We start from the raw sequence: 22,114 nt of genomic DNA, 5'->3' as shown, positions 1-22,114 counted from the left end.
GAAAAGTGAATGGAACTGCTACCTCTTTTGGAAGCACATGTAATAAGACCTGCTCATGAACATGGGGGCCAAGGGAAAGGAGTCAAATCCTTACAGCCTTTTGATTTGAGAGCTAAAGTGGATTATGGCATTGTTTGCTTTGCTCGGAAAGCCCAGGGGCAAAAGTAGTTCTTCTCTTAAATTTAAAAAAAAAAAAAAAGGAAAGGAAAGGAATTAGCCCTGGCTGGTGCTCAGTGGTTAGAGCACCGGCCCTCGGACTGGAGGGTCGTGGGTTCAAATCCCAGTCAAGGCATGTACCTAGGTTCAGGCTTGATCCCTGACAGGTACAGGAGGCAACCAATAGATGTGTAAGAATACTATTTATCCAAAGTAGGAACATAGCTATCTACACTGCTGTTGAAGTCTCATCTGTAAGAGAGCAAGCAGAGAGTCTGGCCCCAAAGACCATCCAATCCCCGAGTGTATTTCATGACCACCGAGGACTCTTCCTAAAAGGAGAATAAGGCCCACAGATTAATAAACTCTAGAGCAAGAGTGAGCAAATTTTTTCTTTAAAGGACCAGCCAGTAAATATTTTTGGCTTCAAGGGCCATTCAGTCCCTGTCAAAAATACTCAACTCTGCCCTCATAACACAAGAGCAGCCATACTCAATATGTACAAAAATGGGTATGGCTATGTGTCAATAAAACTTTATTGACAGGAAACAGGAGGCAGACTGAATTTGACTCACTGGTTATAGCTTGCCTAACCCTGCTCTAAATGACTATTTGGTATGAAATCTCTCAAAGACAGCAACAAGAAGCTGAGGGTAGAGTTAATTCCTTCAAAGCCTAAACAGTGATCCCTGGCCTAGACTTAGGGATAGACAACCTATTCCTCCTTCTTATTAATAGCAAAGTTTCTCATCCCACACCATTAAAAACTTGTTTAACTGCCCCCACTTGTAGTTTGAAATGTCAATCACTAATACTGTTTCATTTTCTTTGAAATTTTCCATCACTGAGACCCTTGGATCATTTTGAAACATCAAATGGCAATCCTCTTTGAGGGGATAATGTAATGAATTACCATCGTTATGGCTTTTGATTTATTATTGACTATGACCTATATACCCAAAATGTAGAACCAATCCTGTTGTGACTGCTAGAAATACTATAAGAAATTTAATAATTATTGGGCTGATCTGGGTTAAAAAAATGTCAAGAAACATGTTTTATGTTTTTTTGAAATAAGTTATAAACCAACTCTACAAAAAAGCAAAAGGTCGCATAATAGTATATATAAGGATAGTGAAATACATAAGACAAGATAAAATGTATTTGGATTCTCTCAATGAAATAACTGAGTGTTAATTAGACATTAGGTACTACAGGAAATAGGTATTCTTACAAATTATTGAGGACCCCAAAGAGCTTTTGTTTATGTGGGTTACCTCTATCTATATTTATATTAGAAATTAAAACTGCCCTAGCCGGTTTGGCTCACTGGATAGAGCGTCGGCCTGGGGACTGAAGAGTCCCGGGTTCGATTCCGGTCAAGGGCATGTACCTTGGTTGCAGGCACATCCCCAGTGGGGGGTGTGCAGGAGGCAGCTGATCGATGCTTCTCTCTCATCGATGTTTCTAACTCTCTATCCCTCTCCCTTCCTCTCTGTAAAAAATCAATAAAAATATATTTTTAAAAAAAATAGAAATTAAAACTGAGATCTTTTTCAAATATTTGTATTTTATTTCTTTTTAAATAACAATAACATTGCTTTTGTACCATCGGTGTGTTAACCCAATAAAAAATGCCAAATGGCCGTAACCAGTTTGGCTCAGTGGATAGAGCATCGGCCTGCAGACTCAAAGGTACCAGGTTCGATTCTGGTCAAGGGCATGTACCTTGGTTGCGGGCACATCCCCAGAAGGGGGTGTGCAGGAGGCAACTGATCGATGTTACTCTTTCATCGATGTTTCTAACTCTCTATCCCTCTTCCTTCCTCTCTGTAAAAAGTCAATAAAATATATTTAAAAAAAAAAAAAGCCAAATGACATCTTAGTATTACTGCGAAAATAATCTGACCTTGGGGACCACCAGGCACCCACAGACCTACTCTGAGAAGCCCTGAGCTAGGGGTTAGGTGGCAATAAGGTAGAATGGACAGGCTGCAGCCTGCAGAACAGAGAGCCACTCTCTTTGGAGAGTACTTATGTCTTCATTAATTTTAAGGAAAGTTACAAGAAGAAGAAAGAAAAGAGAATTATAACACAGCCTTGACGAGAGAAAATACCCGCAGAGCTCAGGAAAGGAACCCAGTATTTAGATGTCTGACCACCTTCTGGGATCCATGGTCATGATTCTAGAACACTCAGGCTTCCACCCCTTTCTCTGTGAAGGCAGGTGCCAAGCAAGACTGTCACCTTATATGCCCCAATTTCACATCTTGGCTATCACACTGACGGCTTACTAATTAAATACAGGGTTTGATATTTATTGGGGGGGGGAGAAAAAATGAGAACGTGCATTGACTAACAATTTTAACTAATCACAGGGAACAACTTTGGAATCTCATAATCACAGAATGCTGGGAGGATTCCTCTCATTACTGTCTCTGGCTTTAGACTCTTGGCCAAATCAATAAAAGCACGTGAGGGAAGGGACGCGAAACATGTTGGTGGGCCCTGCAGTTGTACGCAGGGCTCACACCACACCTCTACCCCACGGCACCATTCAGACTGACGCCGACACCACGTCACACATCTGTGTGCTCTAAAGTGTACGTACTCCGATTCTCTCCCTTCCAGGACAGGATTACATGGAGTCTTAAATTTCAAGTCCAGGCAGAAAATGCTCTCCCACCAATAAGCATGGCAGCATCTTGAAAGTATGGATTTTTGCTTAAATTTTACTCTCCTGTTGGTCTCTACCTTGATTTAATCTCAGCCAGTAAATTTCAATGCAAATGCAATTGAGAGGATGGGTAAAGCGAGAGTGAGGAAAAAGAAAGCAGAAGACCCACCCTGGCTTCCCAGTGGCCCCTGACAAGCTCCTTCAATGCCCATCTTCAACTTAACTGCGGCGATCCATCTCATTTGGTCCAGAAGCGGAGGCCAAATGGGGTAACTACTCCTTCCCAGGCGAGGAGATGGAGGCCTCTTTGAAATAAGCAATAATAGCCCATTTAACTATTCCCTTTTATTGATAAAACAGCCTGCTGTGAAGCTGACAAGCCTCCTGGGAGATCATTTTAGATCTGGCTGATTTAATTTGATTGATGCTTACGCTGGGTCTGAACCTGGGCCTCAAACAATGAGAGAGAGGGCATCAGAGTACAGCATTTTTGACCATTTCCTTTTTCTCTTGGAAAATACATTCTTCAGACCAAATTCAACAAAGCCATTCAGGCAACAACCACATGAGGCCCATAACCAGGTTTATAAGACGTAATCAAAAGGAGGGGAGAGGGAAAACCCACAGCCTCAAAACTGAATGGAAGCAAACTGACATGGAGCTGGGTTCCTGCGTGAGGGGCTTACAAGCAGCTGTCTGACCAAGGCAGTTTTCTGCCAGAACTTTAAGAAGCCCTGTTTTCCATGGCATCTTCATCTGCGAGACTGGTAGAGCCCTAGTTTCTAGACCTAGGAAAGCTGTTTTTCTTTTTTTCTAAGAAGATGCTCTGAGGCAGTGATCTCATCTGACTAAATTAAGTCGTGACTTGCTGCTGTGCTAGGCTCCCAGCAGCCATTAGACACAGCATATTCCAACCAGCAGCAAGCAGGATTTAAAGACTAATTTCCCCACAGATAAGCAGCGGTGACACGCGCTCTATTTTATACCCTCCTCCTTCCAAAGGGAAGAAGATGCATGGCCACCGCCCTCCCTCCCAATTCCAACTGAGCAGAAAAAGAAATGTCTTCCTCCTCCAATGTAAAAGGATTTGAGGAATTATAGGCCAATCTCCCAGGGAGAAAAGGCTAAAGACACAGCCCTAGGCACACAGTGAGGACTCATTAAGTATGGATTAAATTACTGAGTTCTCTGCCTTTCAGAGCTTGGGTATTCATACAGGGGCAAAATATTAACATACAATGCATTAAATATAATTTTGGTTAGATTTTTAAGTGTCTCCTTTAGCAGCCAAGAAGAGCTATCTGGCTGTCTTCCTCCCCATCCACCCAACTCCAGAAAGTGTATAAGCCTTCTTTGCATTCACTCTTATTTATTCATTTCATTCTTACCTCCATTTTTCCCTTTTATAGTCTTATTTACTCTTTGCCTTTTCTTTCTTATTTACCCTGTTTCACTGTTTTGTATCTTTCTAAACTGCTTTCAGTACATTTTGAAACAAGGCCAAGTATAAAGAGATATCATGACTACTTTTTTCCAAACAAATATTGGGGGCATGTGTCATCAACAGTGTTTAATAAGTGTTCTCATAGAGACATGGAAATTCAGATTTTAGTCAGTATCTGAACTTGACATTAAGTCCTGAAAAATCTAGGAATCGCAAGTACCTTCTACATCTGTTACTATGTAACCCCCAGAATCCTAGAAGTCCCTGTGTCCCAGACTGGTCCATAGGACCCTGGCACTGTCAGCTCATGTTCCCAACTGGGTTGAGATAATGGGCTCTCCAAACCCAACAAAGGGAGAATAACTTCTTAGAATGAAACTAGTTTAAAATATATACCAGATCATACCAGATGCATACATAAGACATAAAGCAGAATCTACAAATTAAAAAAAAGAACGAAAATAAGGTTAACCAAAACAAATATAGAAATATGGTACTGTTAAGATTATTATTTTTTTAATGATTATTGAAAATCAAAGTAGAAGATCCAAGTAAAAAGACTTTGGCTAAAACTGAAATTCCAAATATAACTGAAATTCAGATGAATACACCTGAAATGAATATAATATTGAATGTCAACTGTAATTGAAAAAAATAAAAGAAAAAAATAAGGATGATTATTTTTTTTAAAGGGAAGATAAATAAAGGAAGACCTTTTCCAGATGCTAAGGAAAGCTCAGATATTACCAAATGATCTAAAACACTAATTCCAATGAAGGAGAAGCCTATGTAAGCCAATTTAATGCCCATTCAACATCTCAAGAGATCGCTGTTTTCTCTTTCGAAATGTCTAAGAGTGAGCAGACATCTTAGCACCACACTCATCCTCGCTGCGGCCTTCAGCGCTGCAGGGGCCGCTCCCCAGGCCTACCGTGAGCGCCTGGATCTCCTCTTCTGCTTCTGCAGTCGTCTCTTCTAGCTCCGTCTTGGCCTGGCGGAGCTGGCTCTCCAGGGCCGCCCGGGCAGCCTGCAGGGCTGTCAGCTGGGCCTCGCGCTCCTGCAGGGAGAGCTGCAGCTCTGTGAGCTGGCGCTTTAGCTCCAGTTTCTGCTCCTCGTGCTCGAGGCTGACCTGAGACACAGAGAGAAATGCTCAGTTGACCTTAACTATAAAGGAAGCCAGGATGTGACCTGCTGTTCAATGCGTATCTTAAACTTGGTCATGGAATCAAATTCTTCAGCACTCAACTGAGGGGGAAATTTAAATTAAACAGGTCTGACTTCTATGAGTCTTGAAAATCAACAGGAGTAAGAAAATGTGAGAGGATGCATATACAAACCATTCCTTATTTACAAATATTCAAATGCTTGGGAAGGTTTCCAAAGGAAAACCATGCAACAATCTCCTCCGGGGGACATTATAACAAGTGCTCTTACTAGAAAAGCATTTAAAAGCAAGCAGATAGAAGTAACATCATATTAGTAAGAGGAACACCTTTGTAATTAGAATACAAACGGAACAACAGGCTGAATTCTGTGTATTTTAAATATTCTTGCTCGGATTTGTTCCCATTAGGTAACCAGTAATAATGTCACATTATGAATATTCTTCCTTCTATCTGCCCATCTAGCCATCTATCTACTCAACATTTCATTCACTCATATAAGAAAACTTTACTCAGTAACCTCTGTGTAAAAAGGAAAATGGAGATGAAAGACAGGATCTGCCTTCAACTTGAGAAGAAAAATGAAAACCAACCATTATCATATGTTTGGTCATGTGCAAGGGTCAGGACATGCAGGGGGGTAATGGGAACACAGCGGAGGGCAGAGGTGGTAACTGCATCTGTGTACTGAAGAATACAGGAAGCCAACAAGCAGCTCAGAAAAGAAAGAAAATTCCAAGCAGGGGCAGCAAGGCACCCAGAGGCATGGAGATGAGGAAGACCGTGGCACATCTATTGACCTAACAAGCACTGACAAGGCTGAACCGAGAACCAGACTCTGTCGGACATTGATGACCAAGCAAATAACAGACGCTCACTGCCCTCAGAGAGCTCACTCTCCAATGGGACTGCCAAGAGGCACACAGGGTGATGAGTTAAACACAGGAAGCTGTGGGGACCCAAAGGAGACATCAGATCCAGCTCCAGAGGACAGGAGAAGGCTCCCCAGAAAAGATGACATTGGAGTCCCAAAGGCCATACGGGTGAAGAGAAGAAAGACATACGGAAGATTTAGCCTAGAGAACCAAGAGAACTCAGTGGTTGCTTCGAGGTGGGGCAGGGAACAAAGGACAGAGGTGAGTCCAAGGTGAACCTGTGTTTCTGGCAGGTGAATTACACGAGGGAAACCATTGGCCAGGACAGGGAACATGAGAGGAAGAGCCAGTTTGAGGAGAAAGATAAGAAATTCAGTCTTCGCCTATTGAACTTGAGCAACGGGGAGACAGCCAAATGGAGATGTCTAATGTCTGCTGGGATGATGGCTCAGAAACTGGAGAGAGGTCTTGGTTGGGAAGTCAGGGGCAGCTGAAGCCAAGGCTGTGATCTCTCTCTAGTGAGGTTGAGAATGATGACGATGGTGCAACAACGACATGACAGCAGCAAATGTACTCACAGGAGCCAGGCACTGTTTTAACTCCTTTCATCTTCATAACTACTATGACCTCTGTTCTGCAGATTAGCAAACTCTGGCATTGAGATCAAGTAACTGGACAAATATCACACAGCTAAACAAGGGCAGGGCTGGTTCGAACCCAGGAAGTGTAGCTCCGCTACTTACTGGTGGCCTTAATAAAGGGCCAGCACTCTGCTAGCAGGCCTGGAAACTCCCCTGCCACTTGGGAAAACCATGAGACACAGCTGACAGCGGAGCAAGCGGAGGTGGGTGAGCAGGATGCTGAACACTGACAGGAGAACCCAGGAGCCCTGCACAGTCAGGACCCCACACACTTTGCTAGCGAAGAGCTAACGCTGCACACACTGGGCGGGCGCAGGCCCTTCAAGGTGAATCAAGCCGAGGCTGAGGCCTCTGACCCCATCTCAATAGCAGCAGGCAGCCGGGAGGGTGGACCTGCCTTGTTATATTTAAAGTTCCAGAACTCCCAGAGAGCATACAGCTCCAAGCCTCTCAGCAGCATTCTAAATTTCTACCACCATCCTTGGGGGACCAGCTGTATTAATTTAAGAACAAAGCAACACACTTCCCAGAGGCATTTTAATTGCCCAGATGAGCTATACAGCCTCAGGGCAGAAGAGGTAAGAGAGACATTTGTGGAAAAGAAAGGCAGGCCATCCAGCCAATGTTCCCAAGCTCAAAGAAGTCTCTCTGAGTTATTTAGGGGGGAGTGGTGTTAAACTTACTGAGGAGTAAAAATATCGCCTGCATGATAAAAGTTAAACCATCACCTAAGGCTTTCAGATGACCTAGAAAGATGGTTCTCAAACTCCAGAAACAAGAATTTCCTGGGGCATCTGTTAAAAATGCAAACCTCTGCTCTGCACCCCCTCCAACCCCAATTCCATTCCAACAGGTTGAGGGAGGAAGCGGGCCAGGAATCTGCATTTTGACATACCAGGTGGTCCTAATGGAGGGTCCACACCTTGACAACTGCTGTCCTTTGGAGTGCTGGCCTCATTTCAACACCCCAGTGTAAACTAAGACGTGCTTAAGCATGGGTATTCCCCAAGGTTTAGTCCGCAGACCTCTGCCAGCTTAGCAGGCTTTTCCTTGAGAGTCACCATCTGCTCTTTGAAGAATTCCATCACCAATATTTGAGCACAGTGTCTCCACTCCCAGCCCAATGTCCCACTTTCAACAACCACTCTGCTGAACGGCAGTCCTGCCTCTGCAGGTGCCAGGTAACCCTGCCCACTAGGTTGACAGCCCTAAGATCAGGGACTGGGTCTGTCTTGTCACAGATTATATCAGGCTACTAGCTGGCACACTGCGGGCATTTAATAAACACAGTATGGGTGAGTACCTGAACGTAACTTCATCACTTCAATCAATCTCAACATGTTTACAACCGAGTATGTTGTATTTTCCTCCTCAAAACCTGGCTGTCCTTCCCAGCTTCCTTATACCTCTGAAGAGAACCACCTTCCATCCAACAAACCTACCGTTTGGTTGAATCTGTCCCTGTCATTAAGCCATGCTAGAGAGCCAATGCTGTGCTAAACTCTGTATATGAGCTGGGTCATGTGATCCTTGCTAAATCGAGATAAGAAGGAATCACTCTGCCTCCATCTGAAGATGCACCAATTACGTAAGCCCCATGTGACCCTGGGAGGGAGATCAATTTTCATGGCTGCTTTACAGATGAAGAAACTGATGCACAGAGAGAAGGTAGCCTGCCCAAGGTTGGAAAACTCCTCAGAAGCGGAGGTGAGACTCTAACCCAGACCCTGTGCCCAGCCTGTGCCCTTCTCCAGGCACAATGCCTCTCACGTGAGCACTGACTTATGCCTGACCCCTGGCTGGTTTGGGGCCCGAGTCCTCCAACAAATCCTCTGGGGCGATCACCCTCACTCTCACCTCCCTCAACCGTGTCTCCAGCTCCAGCAGACGATTCTTATCGCTGTGGTCTTGGTGGCTGATTTTTTCCAGCTGTTCCTCCAGCTTCCGGTTCTGGGCCTCCAATTTCCCAGCCTGCGTCTCCAGGTAAAACTTCTGCTGCCTGAGTTCTGAAATCATCTCTTCCTGGGCCTTCCTGGTGGGGGTGGTAAGAGGAACCAAGCAAAAGCACAGTCTCGTCAGAGGTGAGCATGTCCTTTCGGAAGGACAGACAGAAACAGAGTGAGTGATGTGTCTTCTACAGTAAGTGGACACGGTCATTCCCAGGTTAGCCAGGACCTGACCTGGCCTCAGGGTCATTCCCAGGTTAGCTCTGTTCTGACCTGGCCTCTCGAGTATGATCACAGCATGGGGACGAGTCCCCCACTTTGGGGATTAAGTGTGGTCAAGGAGAGTGCAAGATATACTGACCTTTCACTCTTTGTAGACCTTTTTTTTTTGAGTCTGTATAGGAGGGCAGAAAGGGGCCACTTAGAGTCTAAGAGAACCCTAACCACGCTTTCAGGTGGACCCAGGGGAGGGAAGAGGGCTGAGGAGAAAGAATGCTGTTCCTTCTACTGCTCCGTGAACCATGCTCACCTCTCCCCAGCCTGCTCGAAGCATCAGAAACCAGAATCACTCAAAGACCAAAGAGCAGTCTACCAAGCTGGTTTAAACTAAGATGGGAATGTTTTAGAAGCGCTCTGAAGAGATATTTAAAGAAAAAAAAACCACTCTGGAGATTGTAATTTAAAGATCAAAGTGCTCCTGGAACAATGAAGAGTCCTTGCTAAACCCCAAACTTCCTCCCCCAGGGTCTAACTTAATAACAGCAAAATAGATGGCCCAATTGGGCACACACAGATCACCTCCGGCTAATCACGGCAGGCAAGTCTGGGAACAAGGTCTGCAGCTTTCCAAAAGCAAACTATAAACAGCCTCATTAGAGAGAGCAAAACACTCTATAATCTAACGGCAATTTGAAGCACTTAAGAAAACCCAGCTCAAAAGAGAAGACTCTTAGAATGAGCCCACTTAAGAGAGGGCAAGATTACATAAGTATGGGATGAGGGGCTGGGCCAAACTACAGAAGTAATTAAATCTGCTCCAGCTCCATCAGAGAGGGGAACGGAGTTTATGCCCAGGAGAGAAGATCAAAGTGTAATCACACAGGCAGCTAGAATCTGAATACTTACATGTTCCTCTGGGTAAAAAGACTGCTGTTTGCAGCAAGTTTATTGGCTTCTGACAGCTCCACAATCCTCTGTTCCAGGGATCTGATCTTGGAATCCATAGCATTGATCATCTGAAACACAGGGGACCTCTGAAACCTTACCCACAGGCAGCTCTCCCAGCACAAGAGTAATGTGAGCCATGTGCCAGGGTAAGGGTCTCATCTGAAATGCAGGCCGTCTGACCAGAGGCAACAGGCACTCAACTAGTCTGTACCCTGAGGGTCACAGATCTTATTGCTCAAAGGATGGCACTCAGTTGTTTTACCTAAACAGCGACTGCATGTCCCCACACTAGCTAAATGGCTTGCATTAGAAACAGGCAGGAGGCCCCATTCAGGAACCTGACATTCTGCAAGTAAGCAGGCCTCTTTCAATCCCATGGCACCTGCATGTCACCTGAGCCTGCAGGAGCCTCTAACTTGAACCTACAAGTCCATACTTCTCACCACCCATGGAGTTGTCCTTTCCTAAGTGATCCCTTATCACCCAGCCACTGCTGTCCGACATCCTTGAAGGTTTCCCCAACTTAAGGAATCATAAACCAGCAGAGGTCATGGTTAAAAATACCACCTCCCAGGACCCTCCTTTAGAGAGTCTGAGGTGCGAAGGCCAACTAAGAAGTCATTAGGACAGTAGGATCTGAGATAACACGCACTGCCCGTGAGCCCATGAGCAGCAACTTTCTGAAATGCCTGCTTATATGGATTAGAAAGGAGAGATGGACAAGTGAAAGAGCGGACACATGAGGGAGACCAAGGGCCATTGGATGTTCTGTTGGGGGGGGGGGGCATTTTGAAGGACAATGTTCTAGCTGATGACAGATTAGCTCTTAGAGAAGAGTGAAAAGGCGAAATCGGCCATCCTGAGCTGCCACCTCCACTGCTTTTAGGAGAGGAGAGTTACCGAGAGAACCACCTGTTCGCAACAAATTCCACCGGGTAAAGCAGAAAGAATAATTCATCAGCTGCAATGGAATCATCTCAGGTGTGTGGTTCCTGGCATGGTTCACAAACCCTCCTTTGAACACTGGCTTTGCGATTTCTTATACCTACCGCCTTCTGCTCGCTGAGAATTTTGCCTTTCTCATGGGCCTCCTCCTCGTGTCTCTGCATCATATTCTCCAGGCTCTCCTTATCAGCCAGGTCTTTCTTTATCTGATTGTCCAACACCTATGAGAAACAGAAACAAAGGAAGTTAGTTTCCTGAGCAGCAACGCTGAGCAGGGAAGGCTAAACAAGGGCACTTGAGAAAAATGGGAAAAGGAGGTAGGAGGGGAAAAGCAGTTGGAGAGGACAAGCCCTCCAAATTCTGGGGCAAAGAGGGTTTGGGAGTCGGTTTCTTAGCTGAAATGAGGTTAAAAAGTCTTACCATGAAATGGCAAGTAACCCATTGACTTGAACTAAGAACTTATTTTGAAATCAGTAGCCAAAAAGACCGAAGAGGTATATCCTAAATGGAGGTGAACTCCAAAATGAAAGAGAAAATAAGATCTCTCTACAGATCTTATAATTTGAAGATATTACCTGAGGACAACTTTATCGTAGCCAATGCACCAGTAGTTTTCAGAATATTGCTTGCTCTTAATTTGCACAAAATGAATCTAGATATCTCTGGGCTCCAGAATGAGGAGACAGAAGGCTGGAGACCGAGGAAGTCTGTGCAAACAAGGCTGATGGTCAGAAACAGCCAGGGGCAAGAGGATTTGCCCACCAGTAACGTAGGTGGAGAGTCAACAAAGAAGAGAGAAAAAACGAATGTCTCTTTCCTCTGATCCAGCTGCACAAAAAGTCACTGGAAAGAGAAACCTTTCCCAGGGGAGAGAAACCATGTGTTCTCAGTGCTGAGAATGCCACTCTGAGCACCTACTGTTCCCGAGAGGAAAAATAAAACAGTAATGGTGTCACCATCCGCCAGCTTGATCTAATGTTCCGCAAGCCCTACTGGTTGCCAAAACAACAAGAGAAAAAGAAAGACAACATCATAACTTGTCCAAGCCTTTGACCACAACCCTGTGTTTCTCATCTGAGAGAATCCACTCTGCTTTTCTGAATGACACCAACTGCATCTGATGCTGGAAAGAAAGCGGAAAGAATTGGGGTCACAGATGGGATTGAAATCTGCCTTTCCCACAATGCCTATTGTGAGGGGACCTTCATAGAGCATGGGGACATCATCCCTGAAAAGAACCAGTCAGCAGGGAGGGGGTCCACATGATAAAGAAAGGAAAGAAAGATTTCAAAGAGGACTTTAAACTAGAACCGACTGATGGAAAAAAATAGAATGCGAGTTGGTGGAGAAGAACAAAAGGTGGAGAACAGGTCATGGGAAAAGGGAAGAAGCTCAATAGGATAAGTGGCCCATTCTCTTGGATGTCAGGGCATGATTCTAAAATTATGAACAAGAAAAGGACAGAATCTAGGGTATGATCATAATTATAACTAAAATGGCCTTACAGAGGCGGGATCAGGAAATACAAAGCAGAATAGGCTAAAGAGAACAGTTTCATAAAGATTCCAGGAGGGAAGACAGAAGAAAACAGATCTTTCCCTAACATTCCCTAAACAAAGTTCTCGCCATCTAGAAGGCAGCAGAGACTACATAATATCTAGACCAGGTATGCTCTTTTTTTATAAGGTGCTAAAGCAGTAAAGTACATTTTCGGGGTGCCTCTGCTCAAAAAAAGACCCCAATATTGGCAGTGATGGAACCCAGTAAGAGGTCAGGGTGAGCCGGAAGGAACCAGCCTCGGTCAAGACAGAACATGGCTTTTTGACAGGAAAGTCAATGTAATCACACAAATCTCAGAATGAATTTTATGAAGGGTTATTTCCATCATGCAAAGGTGCCAATGGACTCCTGTATACATAAAAGTCTGGATGCCAGAATTCAAACTAAAATGCTGGGTATATAAAGTTTAAAATACACTAAAGTAGGAGGTCACGTTAAAACACTTTGAGGTCACTTCTGGGTTGTTTTCCTATATTTCTTTTAATAAAAAATAACCAAAAGTAACACCAAGGGTAAAAGAAAGAAGGTGTCAAGCTAGTGATGGTGATAATACTGTGTGAGCACATGGATGTTGGATTCTCCAAAAAAGAACCAGTCACCTCTTTGAGAATACCAACGAAATCAATAACAGCATCACCACAAAAATTAAAAGCCTTCTTCACTGTCTGATTTGGAAAGGGAAGAAACAATATTTGAGATATAATGACCAATGTCTGATTCTCTAGAACATAAGAATTGAAGGCTAGGTCCAAAAAGCATTAAAAAATTGTGATGCCATTTTAAAAGGAAATAGATAGGCTGGCATCCATTTCTGATCACCGAATTTATTAATAATAATTGAATTAAAATAATAATTGAATGTATCATTTTATATGGTGGGTAAGATTATTTAGGCTACTTTTTCTACAGAGAATGACTTAAAATGCTAAATGAAATATAGAAAACATTTTCCCAAAAGTGAAAGCAGAAACCCAGAAAGGTAAAAATGGTGCACAGCACTTTTTAACTTGAGGCATTTTTAAACCAAACCAGACTTTCGTTTTTAATAGTCTCAAAGTTTAAGAAGGCAGACAAGTCAAAACCCATGGCCACCACAAGGTGAGCACACGTTCTCATTCAAGGTCTTGTAGGATTCCCATTAATAATTTCCTAAAGAAAATGAGCAGCTCACCACGCACACAGGAGACAGGCACTGTGAAAAAGAACCAAGAGAAACAACAAAGCAGAAGAAGACCTTCAGATACTTCAGATATTGGAATTATCAGACACAGATCATAAAACAAATATGCTTAATCATTTTAAAAAATAAAAGACCTTAGAAATGAATGCATGAAATAGGAAAATTATTGTCTTAAAAAATCTAGGAAACTTGGGAAAGAACTAAATAGAATGTCTAGAAACAAACAAACAAAAAATACAGTAACTGAAATTTTCAACTCCATGGGTAGGTTTAACAGCAGATTATACAGGTAAGAACTAATAAAATGGAAAATCTGTCAGACCCTGCCCAGAATGTAGCACTAACAGATAAAGAAATGGAAACTAGAAACAAAGGGTAGACTGTTGGTTATTTTACCACATGCCTAATCAAATTCTCAAAGGAAAAGGAAAAAGAGAAGGGGAAGAGACAATATTTGAGATATAGTGATAGACAATTTTCTGGAAATATTAAAAATACCAATACATTCAAAGCTCAGTATATTTCAAGCAGGATACATAAAAATAAATCTGCACCTAGACACACTGCAGTAAAACTTCAGAAAATTAAAGACAAAGCAACATTTATATAGAGTCAAAAGGGGAAAACAATAAATTACTTTCAAAGATAGCAACAGTTAGATTGACAGCTGACTTCTCAATAACAGTCATAAAACCCAAAAGTCAATGGAATGATAATTGCCAACCTAGAATTATACCCAAGCAAAATATCTTTCAAGAATGAGATTGAAATAAAGACATTTTCAGACAAACAGAACAGAGAGCTTGTCACCAGCAGAACTTCGCCAAAGAATATCAAAGATACACTTTAGACTTATTAGAGGGATCACTTCATAAATTATGTCTAACCACCATGCTTACACCTGAAACTAATATAATATTGAATGTCAACTGTAATTGAAAAATTAAAAAACTTGTTTTTGAGGATATGCTTTAAACAAACAAACCAAAAAAGTTTCTCAGGTCTGGGATGCAGCAAGGCAATAAAAACAAAGAACGTGGTCAATCTATCTAAATCAAAACTATCATGGACTGAATGAAAGTGGGTCAAAAATATTTAAAAAATAAAATTGAGATACAAAATGACCAAGCTTTTAAAATAAATTTTTGAAGCTCTAATATCCATGCCCTACATGGGTAATACAACAAAGCCTTCCACAGTGGCCTGAAGAGTGTTTATCCCAGACAGTCCTTTGATCAAGCAAGAACTGGCCCGAAGTGCCCAGGAAGAGAGAGAAGCTACGTGGTGCTCTAGGATGAATGCCAGGGAAGATCAGAAAGTGTCTTTACTTTAATTTTTTCCTCATAGTGCTGCTCTTTCTGCTTCAGGTGGACCTCTAGGTGCTGGGCTGAGATCTGGGCCTCCCGGTGCTTCTCCTCCAGCTCCTGGACACAAAAGAACAGACAGTCAGGTGTGCAAAGGGCAGGCCATAGCCAGTGTGTTAGACATTCACAGGAAACATGACTTTGGCACAGGCAGCACAGGCAACAGGCATCTGTTCCTTCATCACTAGCCCTAAGGCCCTTGGGAAGGAAATCACCACCAAGCCTTGGCCTGGCCTTCCCAAGCCCAAGTGTACACACATATACACACACAGCTGGTGGGCAGAATCAGAAATCTGTCAGTGTGACAGGTCAAACAAAGGCAGCTCTTCATATCTGCATAGAGAAATAAGAGTAACAAGGAAACACTTGAACGTTTAGCACAGTGCAAAGCCCTGACCACTATCTTGAGCTTCAGGCCATTTTCACTGCTATGACATCCTTAAATGAGAAAGTAATTTTAATTTATTTTAAATTTAATTTATTATGATAAAAAAGTATTTTGTATTTTTTCTCATTAACAAAGTGATTGCTCAAGAACCCTTGCTGAGAAGGAAAACTCATGTTACATTTCAAACACTTTTGAGTTTTGAATGATTATTTCAACTGACTGGTATGCAGAATATGAGAATGGAGACATTCATATGATCTAATGTGTATATCAGCAATTTTCAACCTTTTCCATCTCATGACACACATACACTAATTACTAAAATGCTATGGCACATCAAAAAATATATTTTTTGCCAATCTGACAAAAAAATAGGTGTAATTTTGATTCATTCACATCAGACAGCTATTGTTGTGTTGGCTGTTGTCACTTTTTTATTTGATAATCTAAGGGAAAAGAGGTCAGGTATTGCATGTTTTAAAAATTCTTGCAGCACACCAGTTGAAAATCGCTGGTTTGTGTGATACAAACTAATGGTAACAAAGCAGAACATAAGACATACTGATAATAATGACATAAATATGTACACATAAATGTTATAGATAGAAGAGAATTTGGAGTAATATAAATAGCTCAAATTTAATGTTCTCTGCATTCTTTTATTAAGCATTCTGCTTTTAAACAAACTTGTATTTCATTTGAAAATTATACCAATTCATTCGCCAATGTATCATAAACTGATTTGTGAAAGGCAGCATTCAATTCACTGAAACATTCTCTAAATGCAGATATCATATCCGCATCTACATTAAGTCTTATGAATCTAGGCCCATTAGTTCATTACTTACATAAAAAGTTATTACTCCAAAACTAAGATAACAAAAACAAACAAAAAGTTATTAGTTATTACTCCAAGTTTTCATCTCTTGACACTATTATGACATTTTTTTTTTGAAGTGGGAAGTAATTACGAGAATTTTGAAGAATGAAGAAATTATACAGGGTATGTTCAAAAAATGGGAAAAAATACTTCCAAATTCACATGCACATAAAATGTTACTGATCAAGCTTTTGAAATTCTAAAATCTGCAAGCATTGGCTTTGTTTTGGGGGCCAGTGAAGTGTTCAATTTTAAGACGAGGTACACAAAATCTGTTGTAATCTAGCAAATATGATCTTGAAAAATTGAATAGAAACAAAATTTTAACTAATAAAAACATAATTTAAGGGCTTGATGTGTACTAAAGGATCCTCTGCAATGACTTCTTTTATTAAAGCAAAAGACTTTGCTATATAATGAGATCCCCAATGATCTGTGTTGAAAGTTCCTACCAGATAGCAAATATTTTAAAGCAGATGACATTTTGGGATCTGCTGCAAGCTTCATCATTATATAACGCTATTAAAGACCACCTCTGCCCATGTCCTAGATACTTCGCAGCCTAAGCACAGGGTTCTTGAGCAAAAGGCACCTTCCGATAAATGAAGTCACAGCCTCAGAGGAACTTGGGCAGCTGGCAACATACATTCAAACAAAGAAATATGCTTACTTTATCTTTGTTATAAATAACTTGATAATCTTCTTTTGTTAGTTTCAGTCCTCATAAGATAGCACAGGAATGGAAATCTGAATCTAAAACAGGTCAAGAACTCAGATACCTGAGACTGGCAACTTTAAGACCAAATTTCTGGTCTATATATGAATGGGAGTTTACGATATACAATCAAAGAATGTGGAGCTCTATTCTCCTACATATTAATTGCAAATGACCTTTGAAAAAGCAGATATGCTAAAATCTGACTTCTTGGCAGTTTGGCATTTTTTGTTGTTGTTGTCATTTTTTAAAACATTATCTTTTCTATATGTATTGGATCAAACTCTTCAGTCCTGTTACATAAACACTGTTGTTCGCTGCTATATTTCCAGCTCCTAGAACAGTGCCTGGCACATAGTAGAAGCTCATTAAATATTTGTTGAATGAATGAATGAACACATCACCAGTAAACAGAGAAACACTTTGCAACCGCAAGAGACTTAACCACTTCATTTGCACAAAGCAAGGGATAGTGGTGGTGGGATCTCGGTGGGGCCTAATTTTACTCACAATAAAATTCACACACTTGACAATTGCCAAGAGAAACTTTGATGATGGGAAAAGAGAACGGAAAGGGTAGAACAACAGTCACATTTGCCTTTGCGTACAGACGTATATATGAAGACTGTGTGCCCACACAAAACAATCGAACCAATTTCTCTTTCACCTGTTTGCTCAAGAGCATCCATACGCTCGTGAATATATACAAACATAGAAATGTAAAGTTTTAAAGGGTGTTTCTTTAAAAAAATATTAAGTACAGGCCTATAAGTTGGCTATTCTTGAGTTCATATATGACTCATTTCCCAGAAGTGATGCAGAGAGAGAGAGAAAGAGAGAAGTGACCTGCTCACCACCTCGCCTCCTTGTGGCAGAGAGAACAGCCGACTACTCCAGAGTCGCTTCGGGGGCGGGGGAGGAAGGAGCTATGAACAGACTCCAAGTCATCACTAAGGGGCATCAAATCCCTGCCTTTGGGACTGAGATCCAAGGGGAGTCCTTCAAAGGTTCACCTGTGTTCCACCCTGGCAGGCAAAACTAACCCATCTGCAAATCCCGCCCAAAGCCTTCCTGATTAAAGTTAAATTGGTCACCAGAACTGAAAACAGAATCATGATTACAAAGCTAAAAAAAAGACCTGCTACATCTAAGAAAATTGAAAAATAATAATAAGAACCAACTGTGGCAGAGAGAGTGAGTGGGTGAACATTGCTATGACAAATACTACTCTGAGAAAAACAATTCTGCGTGACTAATTTCTTCTCCAAAAACAAGAATCTGGGCTTTGGTCTTAAAGGTCTAAAGCCCTACCGTTTTTTAAATTGGCAATGCAAGTTAACGGCCATACAAAACCCTGCTCATAGGAAGGAAATGCTCCTGGAGAAATCTATGGGAAATAACAGAGTATGCAAATCCATAATTTAAAATGCCAGGCAGTAGCAAACAGAGCAAAAATAAAAAATGTTTACGGATCTGTTACCAGTGCTGAAATGTCCAACATTTGATTATTCATACTGTTCTCTGATGTGGTGTTCACTGAAATCACTTCTCTTAATTCACCTACTTGGTGATACCTCCCCTCTGATGGTACTTAATGCTTCTTTTTACCCCCTTCCCTCTGCAACCTCTAACCTGTTATCTTTTAACTTTTCAGCTTTGGTTCCCGCTCACCAGAATTTTATCAGCCATCTGCTGGATCTGTTGGGATTTTGTCTGGATGTCATCCTTCAGTCTGTTTTCTCTACGCTCCATGGTCTCTAGCCTCTTTACCTTGTTCTCCAGAGAATGGCGACGTTCCTGTAGATCGTGAATCAGAGAGTTTTAATGGGGTAACCGCTACGGGCATAAGGCCTGCGCTCCAGGCGGGAAGAGAAGTCTCAGGCACCCGCACCAACAGCGAAGAAAATAAAGACTCTAGAATTCAAGTACTTGGTTGTGAAGGTTACAGGAGTGCATTCATTCATTCAAATATTTACCAAGCACCTACTATTTGCAGAAGTACCACACTAGGCATCACGGAAAATACAGAGAGGAAGCCGACATAACTCCTGCCCTTGCAAAAGGTAAGACAAACACAGGTAAACATAATATAGGTTAAGAAGGGAAGAGCCATAAAGCAAACAGGTACAGAGTGCTGTGGAAGGTTGGAGGCAGGACAGGGGACTTTTTACCCAACAGGTGAGGGGAAGAGTCACAGAGACGTGAGTTCTGGAACGGTCTGGGATAGGGGGAGGGCAGAAGAGGAGGATGGAAGACCTCTCAGACAAAGGCAGGCATGTTAGCAGAAACACGGAGGTGGTCAAGAGCCAGGTTAGGCCCCAGCTGAAGCCTGGAGCAGCTACATCTTCAGATGCGTGATGGGGAAGAGCAGGAGAAAAGGTAAAATTCAAAAAGGTGGGTCAAATAGTTGCGAGTGTCATGTACCAGGCTCAGGGCTGCGACTAAGATATATGGAAGTCCTAAAAGCTTTGGGATGGGGTAGGGGTTGTTGATGAGCCTTCTTCTGAGTCCATGAGTCTTACTATATGAGCTAGCTGGGAGGAAGGAAAGACCGGAAGCAGAAGGCAAAAAAAATCACTACTGCCCAGCGAAGAGGAAGAGGACCTGGTCTATGAGGAGGCCGACAGAAATGGCAAGCAGGGGATGAACAGAGGAGACAGGGTGGCTGTGTTTATAGGACTGAGTAGCTCACTGAATGGCAGGGCCCACAGGTCCACGGAAAAGCAGATACGATGTCAAGGTTTCAAGCCTGGGGTGACTAGATGAATGATGGTGGCCCTGACCACCATGAGGAAATTAAGAAGGGAACTCAGTTCGTGGGGGAAGACCCTGAGTCCATTCTAGATTTGATGCACTATTCAGATACCCAGTCCAGATGTCAGGGGAGCAGTGGGAAATACTGACTGGAACATGGGTGAGGATGGCCCCAAAGAGACATGAGCAAGCAGGGTCACGCCAGCACGGTGTAGGGAAAGCAGAAGGGCGGCAACAGGGACATGGTTAAATCAACTGGCACATCCACTCTGTAGAGCAATCACCAAGGAGCTAGGGGAGATAGACAGGAGAAAAGGGGAAGTGTCACTTTTTATTCTATGTTCAGTATGTTTTAAGTTTTTGACAATGAGAAGACACTCGTATGTTTGCTATATCATTATATAAACGATTTCAACAACAACAACAACAAAGAATTTGAGGGAGAGAAGACACCCAGAAATTCAGATCTGGGAAGTCATCGACACAGGTAATAGCTGAAGCCTTGGAAATCAATGTTATTATTACTGTGGGGAAAAGGCAAGGAAAAACAAGGGTACAGAGAGAAGAAAAGAAAAACTCAGGGATGGCGTTAGTCTGCCTATATAAACATACACAAATCCTCCCAGATGAGTGAGCAGGTCAGAGGAAAACAGAAAGGAAAAGCTTTCATCAAAACATCTTTCTACTTGAAGCTGCTGTGACAAATCTTTCTTCCCCTTTGGGAAAACATTTCCAAGCCTCTCAAGTTTCAAAAATATTTGCAGAAGGGAAAACAGTTTGGTCAGACATAAGCAAGAGGTGGCTTTGCAGTTCCTCTCCCTTGGCACAGCCAAAGGCTGTTCACTGTCACTCCCACGTGGCCACGCCAGGGTCCAGGGTCAGTTCACCAGGGACTGGCAGTCCCCTGCTCACCTCGGCTTCCATCAGCTTCTTTTTTATGCCTTCGGAAGAATCCTCGCGGTTCTGCAGCTTCTCCAGCTCGCGCTCGGCTCGCTCCTTCGCCTGGCGGATATTCTGCAGCAGCTCGGTGGCCTCGGTGCTGGCTTTTACAGCCTGCCAGGAAAGAGGGGACAGGAGATGGATGGCCACGTTTATTCCATTTTCTAAATGGGGAAAATCAGGGACACTAGAATGTCCATTTTAAAAAACAGATAAACATTCATTTCATTATGAAGTTTGTCTAATTCTAAGATGCACATACATATTTTTTTAACATCGCTGAATTTGGAATGCATCCTACACTGAAAATTGACAGCATTTTTTCCATCTCGGGGTATGTGAGATAATGGTGCATCTGATGTGAGATAATGGTGTATCTGATAATCATTATCATCTTAGATTCAATGCAATGTAGTCAATGCAAACACAAAAGTCTAGAAGGATTTATCTACCCAGGTAATAATGTATTTACCTCGAAGCATTAATTTTCTCCTCATTTAATTATCTCACTTTCTAATTTTCCTATAGAGAAGTTGTACCACATTTACAAGCAAACAAGATAAAAACAGTAATTTCAACTATTTTTCAAAGGGCACAACAGCCATAGTGTTCATGGTAATTCGCCAATCCATGTGTTGTTGTTTTTTTAAATAACACATTTTGAAGTTAATTTTTATGTGGGTCTTCATTATACTTCTACTCTTATAGCATCATTGTAAAGATCTGAGTTTAAGAGACCAACAACCTCACACTTAGTTGCTTTTTAAAAATAAATATTTTATTGATTTTTTTACAGAGAGGAAGGGAGAAGGAGAGGAATAAAGAGTTAGAAACATCGATGAGAGAGAAACATCAATTCAGCTGCTTCCTGCACACTCCCTACTGGGGATGTGCCCGCAACCAAGGTATATGCCCTTGACCAGAATCGAACCTGGGACCCTTCAGTCCGCAGGCCGACATTCTATCCACTGAGCCAAACCGGTCAGGGCAGTTACTTTAAATTAAAATTTAAAAAAGTAGAAACTCAAAATTTTAAAATGGAAACTGCAAGAAAACTCCAGTTTCGAGACCAGCACTGTCCACATGGGAGCCACTAGCCACGTGTGGCCCTGGAGCACCTGAAAGTGGCTGGTGTGACTGAGAATTACATTCTTTTTTTTAAAAATATATTTTTATTGATTTCAGAGAGAGGAAGAAAGAGGGAGTAAGACAGAAACATTAATGATGAGAGAGAATCATTGATCAGCTGCCCTCTGCACGCCCCCCACTGGGGATCAAGCCCGCAACCTGGCATGTGCCCTTGACTAGAAATGAACCTGG

At 42.3% G+C, this 22,114-nt stretch overlaps 1 protein-coding gene across 5 annotated transcripts in view; it reads right to left on the bottom strand.

Annotated features, from left to right (window-relative positions):
* The window catches only part of CIT (citron rho-interacting serine/threonine kinase), a 165,003-nt gene that overhangs the window by 46,797 nt on the left and 96,092 nt on the right, over positions 1-22,114 (bottom strand). For all 5 annotated transcript variants that reach the window (XM_023760388.1, XM_014462467.2, XM_023760390.1 and 2 more), the window contains 7 exons: positions 20,768-20,908; positions 18,773-18,898; positions 15,083-15,178; positions 11,119-11,235; positions 10,028-10,137; positions 8,814-8,988; positions 5,209-5,406 (listed from right to left, as the gene is read on the bottom strand). In XM_023760388.1, the coding sequence (XP_023616156.1) occupies positions 5,209-5,406; positions 8,814-8,988; positions 10,028-10,137; positions 11,119-11,235; positions 15,083-15,178; positions 18,773-18,898; positions 20,768-20,908 (963 nt within the window). The remainder of the gene's footprint in view (positions 1-5,208; positions 5,407-8,813; positions 8,989-10,027; positions 10,138-11,118; positions 11,236-15,082; positions 15,179-18,772; positions 18,899-20,767; positions 20,909-22,114) is intronic.

Source organism: Myotis lucifugus, unplaced genomic scaffold (genome assembly GCF_000147115.1).
Source record: "Myotis lucifugus unplaced genomic scaffold, Myoluc2.0 scaffold_181, whole genome shotgun sequence".
NCBI classification, from domain to species: Eukaryota; Metazoa; Chordata; class Mammalia; order Chiroptera; family Vespertilionidae; genus Myotis; species Myotis lucifugus.
Note: the sequence above shows the minus strand (reverse complement) of the source record. Positions and strands in the feature narration are given on the sequence as shown.